The sequence below is a fragment of the Pundamilia nyererei genome, unplaced genomic scaffold (assembly GCF_000239375.1).
Source record: "Pundamilia nyererei isolate P.nyererei 1_Seehausen unplaced genomic scaffold, PunNye1.0 scaffold00062, whole genome shotgun sequence".
Classification (NCBI taxonomy): Eukaryota; Metazoa; Chordata; class Actinopteri; order Cichliformes; family Cichlidae; genus Pundamilia; species Pundamilia nyererei.
Window position 1 is genome coordinate 1,688,089 of NW_005187463.1, and position 14,155 is coordinate 1,702,243.

Consider the following 14,155-nt stretch of genomic DNA (forward strand, 5'->3'; position numbering starts at 1 on the left):
GCTAAAGAGAACAAAGGTTTGTCGCGCAGTCAGTTAAGTAAATGAAGAGTTGTGAAAACAAGCTTACTGTGTTTATTTCGTACATGCAGACTGTGGAGCTCTGCAGTCAGCCTACGATTTAATCAAGGAAGCAGCAGTGGTTGGAACCGGCGGACGAACTCCACGCATTGATCCGGAGTGGTGCGTCCTGTGCGCCGAAGCTGGGCTACAGGTGAGAGAGGATGAGGAGTTACTGTCGAAGCTGTTGATGAAGAATTCACTTGATGATCGTTTTGCCACCAGGGTCGAGGTGATGAGTTGGAAATAAACAAAAGAAAAAAAAATAGTTGAAGTGCTAATCTTATTTTATCAATTAGGTACTGAGTATTACATGTTAATGCTTTAGTGTATGCTAAATTAGTCTGAATTATATTACTCTTCTTGTTTATTTCGTAACTGGAGAATCAGAGAGTACCAAGTTGATTACATTATGTCTCATAACAGGCTATGCTTGTAGCTATTGTTCGTAACGTATATTGTAGATAAGTGTATTTATTTTAATTTATGAATCCCTGTACTTTCTGCACAAACATCTGTATTTTTGGATGAAAGGCTAAAAGCTACAGGAGGGGGCAAAATTACCTTAAAATGACTTTGCAGACTACCATTACTTCTTCTAAATGTGATGAAAACATGGCACATAACAAAAAAATGTTATGTGCCATTGTTGTTTGTTTCCATTGTATGTGTTTCCATTCTAGTTCCTCTCTCAAAATAAAAAAAAGTATTTTGGGTTATCAAGTTGAATCAAAATACAAAATACTATTATTACTACTAATATATAATGGTCTTCTATCCTTCAAGCACAGGTCCTCTACCAGAGGCTTATAGCTTGAAGGTCCAGTGCATTATCTTTGCTGTTCCTAGGACTGCACTCTTCTGGACCGAAATCTCAGTTCTCGCTGCTGGTATCTGTTGAAGCCACTCACCCAGTTTTGGGGGAGTTACTGTACCAAGTGCTCCAATTGCCACAAGGACAACTGGTGCATTAACCTTCCACATCTTCTCTAGCTTCTCTCATCCCTCTTGAGCTTCTCATTTTATTTCTTCCTGATGTTTCTATCACCTGGTATAGCCACATCTATCATTCGGCCTTATCCACCACTACTATGTCAGGTTGTTCGCACGCACATATCACTTAAAATCTCACCAGGTTTATGTTGGTAGATCAGTGAATACATCAAATTTAGATGTGTGCGTATTAACCTACAGTCAGCATCAGAATCAGACAGGCTGAATTTCTTTGTATGAAAGACTATAATGAGAACACACATTCTCTGAAGGTGCCTGCAACCTTGCTTTTCAACTGCTGTGAGAAGCGTTTTTTATGATGTGAGAAGCTCCTGACTGCTGAGTTGTGGCATAAGACATGGTGCTTCAAGCAGCCTCCTAGAACAAAAGGTTGGCATCTGACTGTGAAGATGTGGAGCTTACATTTTATAAGTAAATGCCTGCTACATCTGTGAAAGCTCCTGAATTATTAAAGCTTCAAAATAAAGCAGGTCCTAGACATTTGGATGGGTTGTTTGTTGATTAACATCAGTGCTTTGTTGCTGATGGTATCTACAGGTATTGATATAGAAAAATCAAGGTAATAAAAAAGCCGGCAGGACCTCCCTGCTGGAGGACTCGTTTCATTATGTCACTGTTTTCGTGTAGTAACTTTAGTTCTTCTAATCGAGCTATTTTCCCAGTAGGGAATAGCAATGAATATTCACTAATACAGGCTGAGCTGTCCTAAGGCAAGGGAAACATATTTGTATAATGAAACACAGGGATATTCCATAATGTGATTTGTTCTCTCTCCTTTATATCACGCAGCAAGTTTTCTGTGAAAATGCAGCTTAGCCTGAAGACTTAAGTGTCAGTGAATGCTGAATTAGTCTTCATCCGCAGTACAGTTCCGTTCTTCAATTTTCCAGAGAAGCATAAATATTCCTGTTGTATTAAGACATTTGCTAACATACTAATCCATTGCTCATTACTGTCAGGTTTTACTTATTCAGTGATCTTCCAGCCTGACTTGTTGTTCTTCACAACACATATAAAAGCTTGCAGAACAAAAATTTCTGCTGCATGATCATCTTCCACGATAGTGCTGCACATCACTGAGTATAAAGCTGCTGAGTTTGAATTAATTTTACAATTAACAGGAGGCAGTTTGTAAAACAGCATGGAATTAATTTGTCGTGCAAAAAATAAATGTGCACCTCCCCATACATTAAGCCCTTTCGCAATAGTTTTTAATAATGCATCATACAGGGAAAATTGCCGGTTACACGATCTAACTGCAGATGAGGCTGAATTTTTTTTCTTTTTCTCTCTGGCCTTTGTGCCGCTCTGTCTCTCTGTTTTCAGATGGGCTGTTTGGAGATAAGCACAGCGTGTCTAAAGATGTACTTTGAAGGGAATCCGCCGGCTAATCAATTTCTGTGTCGAGCCTACCTCTGCCAGGGCCAGCTGAAGTCTCCGCCGGCCACGGGGAGTGTGGTGAGGACAGTAAATTGGACACATACCCTCAAGGGCGTTGTGTGTGTGTGTGTGTTTCTGCGCCCCAGAGATATATACACATGCAATTACTGTAGCGGCATACTGTACTCATTTGCACTAAAAACATGCAGCAGCTTTGCAAACAAACTCCAGCGGTTTTACCATGCTTCTTCGGTCTCAAACAAATATTGGCCTTTGCTACATTTGAGTGCAGCTTAAATTTTGTTTTTTTTGCTAAACTGTTTGTCATTGTTTTTATGCTTCCATGTTCTGACAGGTTCTCATGTCCCCTTTTTGCATCATTTTCTATTTTAGGAGGACTTTGAGGAGGCTGTGGTGTATTTTCTGAAAGCAATTGAGATTTCAAAGCAAGAACCAAGGTATGCAACCTCGAGTATGCTCGGCTTTGTTGTTACAGTGTCGAGAAAGATGGATGACCATTTTCTGTTGCGTACAGTTGATCATCTCTGATATTATTTGGCAGTTGCTGCCACAGCGGTAAGGTGCGCTGGTAAAACACGTAATGAAAGCCAGACATTCTCACCAGGGAATGTTGTTTAGCTGTGATAGGTTAGGCTCTGTCTGATGCGCAGAAATATGCTACGAAGAAGAATCAAATATAACACGATTTTTCATGCTTCACCCCGACCCCTTATTCACAAGCAGAACATTTTCAATGTGTTTTCATCTCAATTTTAACAGCTGACTGGATGCATCTGTGAGCAGGGTGAAACGGGTGATGCACATATCGATGCAATAATAGAAATTGTGACAGATGCATTCCCTTGTTATTTGCTTTGATGGATGCGTTTGGAGGTACTCGGTTAGCCTTTGTAAGCAATGAGCACTGGTTTTCTTTGCTAATGAACTCATAACCTGTCAATAAAAAGGCTCAATGAGGAATTCCAATTAACACCAAAGGAATACATATCTAATTCAAGCAGCCCACACTAATGGACAGCACACACTCTGGTGAATAAATTAGGAGCGCTCAAACAGTCTCTTCACAGAGTTTTCTTTAAAACTGCAGCTTAAATTCATAAATTCCACTTATTTCACATCGAAAAGATTCAGCGGGCCGCTCTCCTGTGGCTCATTGGTCGATTGTTAATCCACACACATTTGGAATTCACAGGACTTCCTCATAGAGAGCTGACACTTGGTTTGAATTGAGTCGTACTAAGAGATAAAATGGCTTGCAAGTGTATCACATAAATAATTCATTGCTCGGTGTTTACTTTCTTCTGCATTTGATTTGTGCCTTACAGACTTCACTTTATGGTGTTCAATGCCTCGGTGCTGTACTACCAGACAGTGCAACCTCTCCTACAGCCAGGGCGGAGCCTCCACCTGGTGCCCTCTCTCAGGCAGGTGGTGCAGAGTCTGGAGGAGGTGGCAGACCACGACCACAGCTGGAGGGCTGAACTCATGATGCAAGTGCTCTCTTACTTAGACCTCATTAATATGTCCAGTTGTGATTTTGGTTCATACTCATTGAAAATTCATAGAGATAATGAACTGAGCTTATTAACCAGCAGTTTATTTATGACCACAGCTTCATCTAGCCTCAGTTAATGGGCTGCTTTTTTTCTTCTATAGAGTCAAGTATCTGTTTAATCATTTTTCAAAAAAAATATTAGTTTTATCTTTGATCAGAGGACAAAAATGTATCATTCATATATATAATGTTGGGCAGTGACAGATATAATAATAATGGATTTATATAGCACTTTTCAAGGCACCCAAAGCGCTATACAATGCCACTATTCAATCACACTCACACAGTGGTGGAGGCAAGCTACGGTTGTAGCCACAGCTGCCCTGGGGCAGACTGACAGAAGCGAGGCTGCCATATCGCACCATCGGCCCCTCTGGCCAACACCAGTAGGCGGGAGGGTAAAGTGTCTTGCCCAAGGACACAACGACCAGGACAGAGAGCCCGGGGATCAAACCGGCGACCTTCTGGTTACAGATGCGTTTCCAACCCCCTGAGCCACGGTCGCCCCAATGATAAATATAATGAGATTAGCATGGCGTGCTACATTACATCTATTATAAGAATACGAAAAATATGTCCAGTTTACCATTGGTTGTGAAATGTTCCATCACAGCTGTATGCATTGCATTTACCCATATATGGGTTGATTTGTATAAGTTAAAGACTCAGATTTACTAATGCGTTGCACCAGTGCAAACTGGGGTTTGGTGTGGAAAAAAAGTACTGTTGGCACTTACAAAGGGAGCATGATGACCAGACTGTGTGTGAGACTTTTGTAACTAATCCTGTTGTGCTTTGTGGAGGCAAATTTCTTCTCTCATGTATTAATCACATATTTAATCATATCACATTAGTTATAGTAATATCACTTTCTCACTTTACTATATTAAGAGTACCCCTGTCACTAGTTTGCATGCATGTGGAATGTTAACACAGTGAGGCCATTGTGATGGGAGACGTTAAACAGATAGTGGGACTCCTTCTGCTTATCAGGGATGTAAATCCTTAGGTGATGGCCAAGCAGAAAACAAGGTCATAATTCTCTCTGTGAGGGAGAAGGTATAGCCCCCCTCCACATTTGTGGAATGTTCTTTGTCTGTGTCTCTGTATATAAGATGTAAGGGCGGTGGCCAAAATTCAGAGATGATCCTGGTGTTTCACTGGGATGCTCTCTCCACATTGCAATGTGTTAATTAAACCCACTTCAAATCAAGCTCACTGGGTGTGTTGGAGGGTTATTGTTAAAATTTCCATAACAGTTTGTATTCTTGGAAATTTGTTTCTTCAGGTAAAAAATTAGGAAGAAGAAGATTTAAATCAAGCATGCAAACCGATTGACAAATGTTTGCCACACAATTTACTGACAATTGCGCTAAAATTTAATTCTCAAAAATGAACTGACTGTGTCTGTGTTTAAAAATCACCCATAAAACTAACCACGCCCATAATTTGGCCTATTTGGTGATTGCACTTGCATGCTATTTTGCTCCCTTTAGTAAATTTGGCTCATTATGTTGCTATATTATGTACATTAATATTAGTATTAGTATGACAGGAAGTCTAAAACCCAAGCTATATATTGACCATGGAGGCAAGTATTGTCTGATATCCCTGTGGTGGGATAAATATATACATATATATATATTTATATATGTTGCCTCAGGAAAATCAATGTCACATTGTAGTTGTGACTAGTGTTTTGTGTGCATCCACAGACGAGCACAGTTTCAACCCAGACCACAGTCCTTTCCTAAACCAACCCAAACTTAAACTGAAATAATAGAAATATTCTTGAACTGAGTACAAGAAAATAAAAGTGAACATTGACTTTTGGTTTTACACAGAACAAAATACCCAGTCTGTCAGGTGAAGCGGATCCATACATCCACCACCAACCTACTCCTCACATTAACTTTGTAGCCCTGACTTCTGAAAGCCTTTCTACTTTAGAGTGTTTTTGTCAGAAAGCTTTTCTGCCAGAACGCCCTAAAGGCACCTTCACCCACTGCTGTCTTTTTCCCTAAGATAGTCCTTGAATAACATGACTTATGTTGTAGTAACAACACCAGCACAGTAATATCAGATAGCTCATGCCACACAAGTGTGAACATGACAAGCTTCAGAAAAGAAAGGCTGTTATTTGATTGTTGGCATATTAATTAAATTGAATGTTCAGTAGCATAGAAAAACTGAGCACATGGCTAATAGCACTGACACATGCCCACATGTTTGCTCTCTGTCTCTGTTTCTGCTCAGGCACCTGATCAAATGTCTTGTGGACTCAAAGAAGGTTGAGGATGCAACAAGTTTTGCAAAAGTTACAGAAGAATTCATCAAGTCGCATACTCCAAAACTTTACCCAGGACTCTTTACTTTATTGGTAAACACAGCATGTTGCTTTCATGGCAGTTTTTGGTTGCTTATACATTCAGTAATAACTAAATATATCCTCAATATCTACTTTTTAGGTGGATACTTTTTAAGTAGATATTGATATATCTACACAGAAGTGGTCTAATAAATTTATTAAAGTTCTGTAAAACTACCTTAAAGGTTTGTGACATTGCCCCAAATAAAGTTTAGAGCTGTACTTCTGTCCGTGTCCAATTCAACACGTGTCCAGATCTCTGGCTTGTCCCGACAGAGCAGTTAACAAAGCATTAATTAGAGTAGACATTATAGATGCAGTAACACAAAAAAAAAAACAATAAGCGTGTTGATACCTACTCAACACAGCAACATGATTGGCTCATGTTTCATGGTTGAGCTTCTGATTCACCCTTGGGGGCATTAAGATTGCCATGTATCAGACCTCAGAACGAATGCTATTTAAACTTTAATTGTATCTTTATACAAGTCTTATAATATGAAAATACACCATTCAGATGTCTTCAGGAGTCTTATTAGCACTACATGCATAACAATAGCTCGCTAAACTCCTTGATGTTGACATTAATCATAAAATTCAACCCTGTCATAACCTGATAATAAAGCATAACTTCCGACTTCACTCTTCTTAGGTGCGACACCAGCTGTCAGACAGTGATGTCCTCCTGGAAACAAGCAGGGAATGCACTACGTTAGCAGTCATTTACAAAATGCAGGAATTAAAAAAGTAAGTTTCTGAGTTACATTCATATAAATGTTTGCTTTTTTTTGCTGGAGGGTTTGTTTTGCTGAAAGTGTCGTTTTTGTGCTGTCAGGATGAAAGTCGTTTGCATTTTTATCTGTCGCTAGGAAAAACAAGATGTACGGTGTCACCAAAAAGAAGCACTTGATCTGCTCCAGAAATGCTTGCTTTGGAGATTAAACTGTTTGAAAGCAGGCTTTTCTGATTGACTGCATGTTTATTGTTTTTACAATGCTTCTAACAATAGAGGCAGGTTGAGTCCTAAACCTGATCAGTTATGATCTTGTTTAAAGGTCTAAAATTTTTAAATCTAGTATTCCGTGTTTCTAACCTACATATGTCTTTATTTTATTCTTTGCAATGTTATCTTAAGATGTAGCGCTTAGAGTGAGGATTTTATTGTGGGGTTTTTTTATATTAAAATTTTTATGCCTCCAGATACATTTAAAAACTGGGAGACATAGGTCAGCGGGTCCATTATCCATTGGCTCTCAGCGCATCCTGTGGCAGCCATGTTTTTCTGCTGGCCTGAACACATTTGTAGTACAGTACCATGTCTGCTGGTGTGGCGTATTCTTGTACAGTCCCATCCCCCAGCCCATTTCTGCAGGCATGTACTCGACATGTCACAGCTCCTTATGGCTCCTCATTTCAGTGTGACAGCATGACTAAGTCAGACTCGGCCATCGTCAGCACCATATAGGTTATTTAGCCTAAGGTTTATGCACTGTTTTGTGTGAGTCTGTTAAAGGGCAAATGAAAGTATCAGTTTAATTCTGGATGCTCACATGCATGTACATTAATGTAAAGAGAGTTTTCCTGATGTTGTAGCAGGTTGGGAGGACTTAACAAGGACATGCTGACAAAAGAGAATTCTACTAGGCTTGAGGAGATTTTCCATCTCTTGGTGGACTGTAGCAAAGAGCCTGCTACACCTCTGAACTCCAGTCCTCTTCAGAGCTCAACACCCATCCAGCCATCTGACAGGTCTGTGACCTAAAGTGTCCGGATCAAATCTCCTGCGAGATTACCTTTTATTGCTCCCTGTTCTCTTCCTAAACCTCTCTCTACCATAAACCCACACATGGCTATCCCAGGGGCAGTACATGTCTCAGATTACTGTACTGAAGGATTGTGAATTGTATAAATTATGTTTTATCTGGGATTTGCAGAGTTGCCTTCCTCCTGGAGTTGGCTCTGCTGGCCTTGCAAGTGAAGCATCAGAAAGTAGCTGCCGACTGTCTGAAAGAGCTAAAGTCGTCGGGAGAAGCTGTGAGTGTCCGATATTCTCTTAAAACCTCGGGCAGTAGGGGCAGAAGATGTAACTGCACACAGTTTACAAATATGCAAATTTATGCATGGGTTTGACATTAACTGTGACCTATTATGCCTTTCCTTATTTTTTGTCATAGGTACAATGGTGAGTGCTCTTATGTAACGTTTAAATAATGAGGTTAGCATACGTACAGTTAATCACTTTAAACCGGGACTCAGGCTTTAGACTGCTCTCACTGCTCTGCTGTTTCTACTCTTGGCTCCCTGTGATGTCAGTGAGAGCACATATCCCTAATTTTTGTGACCACAGAAGCAGTACCCCCAAACTGTTTAAACCTTCTGTTTATAAGGAGCCGCCAATCAGAAGAAATAAGGGAGGATGGGAACTAAAGCAGTTTGTTTCAGACAGTGGACAAATTGATGGGAAAGCACAGAATAAATAAGGATTATTTTGAGCTGTGAATCATGCAAAGCTATTCTAGTAAAGGTTAATAATAAAAACAGGCCCTTGACAATACGTGAGATTAATTGCGTTTGACTTACAGTAACTTAGCATTCTCAAAGTTACTGTAAGTCTGTCACTGCCTATTTAGAAATGTGAACTTTTTCTTTTGCCCAAATCTGAACCCGTGTTCGCAAGGCTGTAAACTTTTTCTGATATACCAGGAGGCCACGCCCAGACTTTGGGAATATCTGGCTTATTAATAAAAGTTACAGAGATGCTGCATTTTTCTTTGAGCAATATAGAACATACAGGGTGTATCAGGGTGTATTTAAATCCGCAGCCGTTCACCAGCAGCGACTGAGATTCCTACTGTCAGAAAGAGCAGATTCGTGCAAAAGTAAGACACACTGAGCATTTGTGAGCACTGTACAAGTTTTGCATGTGAAACTTTACCTTTACCCATATCTTTTAGAATTTACCACAAGCTTCTGTGTTCATTCAAAATGATAATTTTTTTTTAAGTTTAAAAATTCTAACCTTTTGAAATCAGATGATTTTTTATAGACCCTACATTTCACTTATACAATCTCTTTTTTATGCTTTGTATGTTTTGTATGTATGAGTGAATTATGTGGAATGACAACATAATTAATGATGCTGCATATGGAGGATCTTCTGCCGTATAAAATCTGGTGATACAAATTTGTACATTTTTCAGCCCATCCTCTGATTCCTGACCTCACATGTGTTATTTTTGTCTTTCTAGAGTGTTAGCCAACGCTTAGTAATGGAATGTGTCCAAGGTGAAATCAACCTCCTGAAGAAAGAAATGAAGATGAATGACTATTCCAAAGCTAGTGTAGAGGTGCTTGGCCATATGTTTGAATTATCATCCATATGTTTTACCCTCATGTTAGAGTGAAAGCAGCAGATCCATTAGCAGATGCTTCATTTAATAATTTTTTTACAGTAAAATGGCTTGCTTATTGTCATTAAATTCAGAGATCTGACTTGAATAGGTATCTCTGACTAACTACAAGTCAAGATTTTGAATTATAATCATCCTAATATAAGTTCTGCAGTTTTTTCCCCTGTAATGAGAAAAAACGATGTTGGAAAGTAGGATCATGTAATCTCATTATACACTACTGTGAAAACTGTCACATTTAAGAACTGGCACATACAACATATTCAGCCCACTTTAATCCAAATTTGCTTGCCAAGTGATGGAAGTGTTGTGCCGTCGTTGCGACAGGAGAGATTCTCAATCTGTAGTTGTTATCCCACAGGCCCGGCTGAAAGAGATAGGCAAGCTGGATCAGTGGCTGCAGACTGCAGCGAGGGAGGGGGGCCCTCAGGCTGTGCAGGCAGTGTGCGCTACACAGTGGAACTTGTGCCTGCCCCTCTTGCAGCACAACCTCAGAAAATGCATCAAGACACCTCTGCTCAGGGTCGCTCAGGCACTGGAAGAGACACAAAGGTTTTCATCTTTTTACATAATCATCATGGCCTTGTGTGCATGTCCTGGAGCTTTTCGGGCTGCTTTTCGTTATTGTACTCATGTTTCACTGAATATGTTTAGCTGAGTGTTGCCCTCTTAGAAACTTCCAGTCTAGCCATGATTTGATATGAGAAAGTCATTATTTGCTCAGAATAATAATCACACACAGTTTACACAGACCTATACATTTCCTTACTTCCACAATATATACTGGTGATAAAAAAGTACATAATCCGTCAGTTCTAAGATTACATAATAATAAAAAGGCCTTAAATTGCAAATAAATGCACACCTCTTTTAAGGTCCTGCCACAGTATTTCATTTGGGTTGAGCTCTGGAATTGGGTCATGACTGAGTCATTGCAGCACCTTTATTCTTTTCTTTTTCAGTCATTCTGTTGGGTAGTTGGTGTGCTTAGGATCACTGTCCTGTTGCATGACCTAGTGTGGTCTAAGCTTTAGTTACTGGACAGATGGTGTCACATTTGACCCTCCCTCTACATGGTAGACTCAGGGACTCCAAAGTGCCCAGGTTATGGGACTACAAAAGAAGCATAAATTGTCACCCCTCCTCCACTGTGCTTAAAGGTTGTGAGGTTTGAGGTGATTGCTCTGATATGCTCTGTTTGATTTTCATCAGCTGTGGCACTGTGCATAATCACCAGACATCTCTGGTGAGATCAACTTCGAGCTGAAGCTATGTGCGAGCAGGAAGCAATTCGCCTGTTGCACAACATTAGTGACCTGGTGGTTGATAGGGAGATCGTGGCTCAAGAGTTGGGAGTTTGCTTTGTAATCAGAAGGTTGCCGGTTCGAGCCCCAGCTTGGACAGTCTCGGTCGTTGTGTCCTTGGGCAAGACACTCCACCCGTTGCCTACTGGTGGTGGTCAGAGGGCCCGGTGACGCCAGTGTCCGGCAGCCTCGCCTCTGTCAGTGCGCCCCAGGGCGGCTGTGGCTACAATGTAGCTGCCATCACCAGTGTGTGAATGGGTGGATGATTGGATATGTAAAGTGCTTTGGGGTCCTTAGGGACTAGTAAAGCGCTATACAAATACAGGTCATTTACCATTTGATCACTAGTGGAAATTCCTGGCTACAGTTGCCTAGGTAACTCTAATATATTTAGTACCCTGTCAAAAGTCATTCACTGGCATGCTGCACTCTCATTGGACTTCCCATGGCCTCTCATCACCATGCTGCTGTGAGCTGCTTCGTGTAGAATGATGGACTTTGAGTTGTTTAGAAATGGCCTCATAAGTCGTCCCACCCTGAAAAATTGCTGCTTTAAGATCATTCCTGATACCTTTCCTCTTTGGCATTTTGTTAGCACAAACCTGAATGTTCCAGACATACAAAATGATAAAACTTCTGCTTTTAGTAAGGTGCTCACACTTGCTGATGGTTTATTAATCAAGTGCATTTGATTAGCAGCACCTAGCTGCTACTCACCCTCTTAATTCTTGGAAAGGAAAGAGTAAGGCAGTACTGAGTTTTTTTACAAACTGCTTCTTAATTTTTATCTTCATTCATTAGTGTTAAAAGAAAATGACACAATGTAACATATCATGTGTTGTTGTTGTGCATCTGAACCTGTATTTTCTATATTTTAAAATCTGCTGAGAGCCACTTTATTACATTCTGATATGTAGAACCTCAGAATTTAGAAAGGGTTTACTTTTGCTTTTTTACATGACTGTATTAAGTCATACTAATTGTGTGTTACTATTCCAGTATGTTGTTGGAGCTGCGCTGTCAAGTCCACTCAGAGCTGGCAGTGACTGAAGAGGAGGAGGGGCGCCTTGAGGCTTCTTTGACTCACTTTCAGAAAGCCATGCTGCTGGACAATGGGACACAACAAGAACGCCTGTCTTCAGCTTTCCGCCTCCTGCAGCTTAGGCAGACCCTCTACCAAACCCCTTCCCGCATTGAGGATAAAGCTGCTATGCTTATGCAGCAGGTTTCTTGTCCATCTGTACTGTGTAACATTACACACCAAACAAAAACGCATTTAGAGTAGGCTGCTGAAAACAAGAGTTTTTAGTTAAGCTAAAGAACTTTGAGTTAAAACATACCTGACCTTTCGGGGTATGGTGTGTTAGAGCTTTAATAATATGCTCAAATAAGTTCACTTTTAAAATATATGCTTTGCTTGAATGTGGTTGCTGAAGGGCTTTAAGAGTCTGTCTGGTCTGCAAGTTAATTCCCTTCTTCCATGTCTTTCTCAGGCAAGAGACATGCCGCCCCAAGATAAGACAGACTTTCGACCCGTCCTGGTCGCTGTGGGCCTTCTTTTGGCCCCTGATGATTTTCAGATGGTCCTGGATGCAGATGACACTTCAAAAAGTACAGAATTCTCTTTCTTACTTTCACTTTTCACAAAGCCAAACTAAGACTTTTTCTTATGTTGGATTTGCAATAAGATGTTCTCTTGAAACAGACGTCCAAATGAAATGAAGTTCTTTTATCTACACCAGGAATAACGCACGTTGTTAATACTTCATAAAATGACAGCATACATGCTTGAAGGACAGGTTAGCCTAGAAGAAGAAGCAAGTTATATTGTTCAGCTATACCTTTGGGACAGTTATTTTGGAGCATAAATGAAACCGAAATTAGACAGTATTTCTTTTTCACCTGGAAGTTACAGTTCTGCTACTATCTTTGCTATTTATTCTGTCATAGAAATGTGACAGTGATGTACAGTAAGGTGACAGTGGCTAGTGATGTCATCTCACAGCAAGATGGCTCCAGGCTTTTTGTGTGGAGTTTGCATTTTCTACCTGTGCCTGTGTGAGCGTCAGGTACTATTTCTCAAAACATCCAGATTAAACTTAACATGGTTTAACATGGACGGGCGATTCTAAATTGGCCATGGATGCATGGTAAGGGTTCACTGTGGCAATCTTACTTCTGTTAGTGAGTCATATGGCCTAGGACCAGGAGACCATATAAATTATTGTATAATCATATCTGGAACTGTAACATACATATGTACTAATGCTTCATAGCAGAATGTCTTTGTGAGCAACTTGATCTTAGATAAACCCCACTGATTTGTGCTGACAGAGCCCTCCTACATTTGTAGAACACACCTGGAATGCAAACTCATGCCGCAATTGTTTAGTCATAAGTAAAGTTGGCAGTTGTTGCATGCAGGCTGATTGGATGTCACAGACCTACACTGATGTGCACTGATGTGTTGCATTTAAATTTAACCCACAATCTTCAGAGATACTTCCCGGGGTCACATTGAGCTTTTGTTGCTCAGTGGTGAGCAATTTCTCAGAAAAAAAACTGCTTCGAGAGTGTGTTCTAGTTTTGCTAACAGTGAAAGCCACATCGACAGTGTGCGATGAATCACGGAGCAGAAGGGCCAGAGCTTGGGGGGAGCCTTTGATCTCGCACTTGTTCAAGGCTCCTTGCTTCATAGCATCAAATGAACATTCAGCAGTCCTAATGACCCGGGGAAAAACTGACAGCTTGTCAAAGGGCTCCTACTGCAGGCACGGGTTAAAAGCTTTGGTCCCTAGAGGCACCTCTTGTTTTTGTCCATGAACCTTAAGCATGCCCTAGTTGAGGCCACTTAATCATTGTGTTGTGAGCTTCAAAGCCAGCACGTAAAGTAACCCTTGGGACTACAAGAATTAATTAAGTGCACCATGGTGCCACAATTTTTTTTATAGTTCCTAAGATGTTCATCAGTGAGAAGTGTGTGTGTGTGTGTGTGTGTGTGTGTGTGTGTGTGTGTGTGTGTGTGTGTGTGTGTGTGTGTGTGTGT

The 14,155-nt window shown here is 40.6% G+C and overlaps 1 protein-coding gene across 1 annotated transcript in view; it reads left to right on the forward strand.

The window, feature by feature from the left end:
- The first annotated feature begins 6 nt into the window (after window positions 1-6).
- The window catches only part of cfap46 (cilia and flagella associated protein 46), a 63,725-nt gene continuing 49,576 nt past the window's right edge, over window positions 7-14,155 (forward strand). The window contains exons 1-13 of the mRNA XM_005735163.1: window positions 7-16; window positions 90-211; window positions 2,398-2,529; window positions 2,845-2,909; window positions 3,798-3,962; window positions 6,284-6,407; window positions 7,048-7,142; window positions 7,989-8,144; window positions 8,330-8,429; window positions 9,644-9,742; window positions 10,167-10,357; window positions 12,109-12,334; window positions 12,603-12,720. Of these exons, the coding sequence (XP_005735220.1) occupies window positions 2,398-2,529; window positions 2,845-2,909; window positions 3,798-3,962; window positions 6,284-6,407; window positions 7,048-7,142; window positions 7,989-8,144; window positions 8,330-8,429; window positions 9,644-9,742; window positions 10,167-10,357; window positions 12,109-12,334; window positions 12,603-12,720 (1,471 nt within the window). The 5' untranslated portion in view covers window positions 7-16; window positions 90-211. The remainder of the gene's footprint in view (window positions 17-89; window positions 212-2,397; window positions 2,530-2,844; window positions 2,910-3,797; window positions 3,963-6,283; window positions 6,408-7,047; window positions 7,143-7,988; window positions 8,145-8,329; window positions 8,430-9,643; window positions 9,743-10,166; window positions 10,358-12,108; window positions 12,335-12,602; window positions 12,721-14,155) is intronic.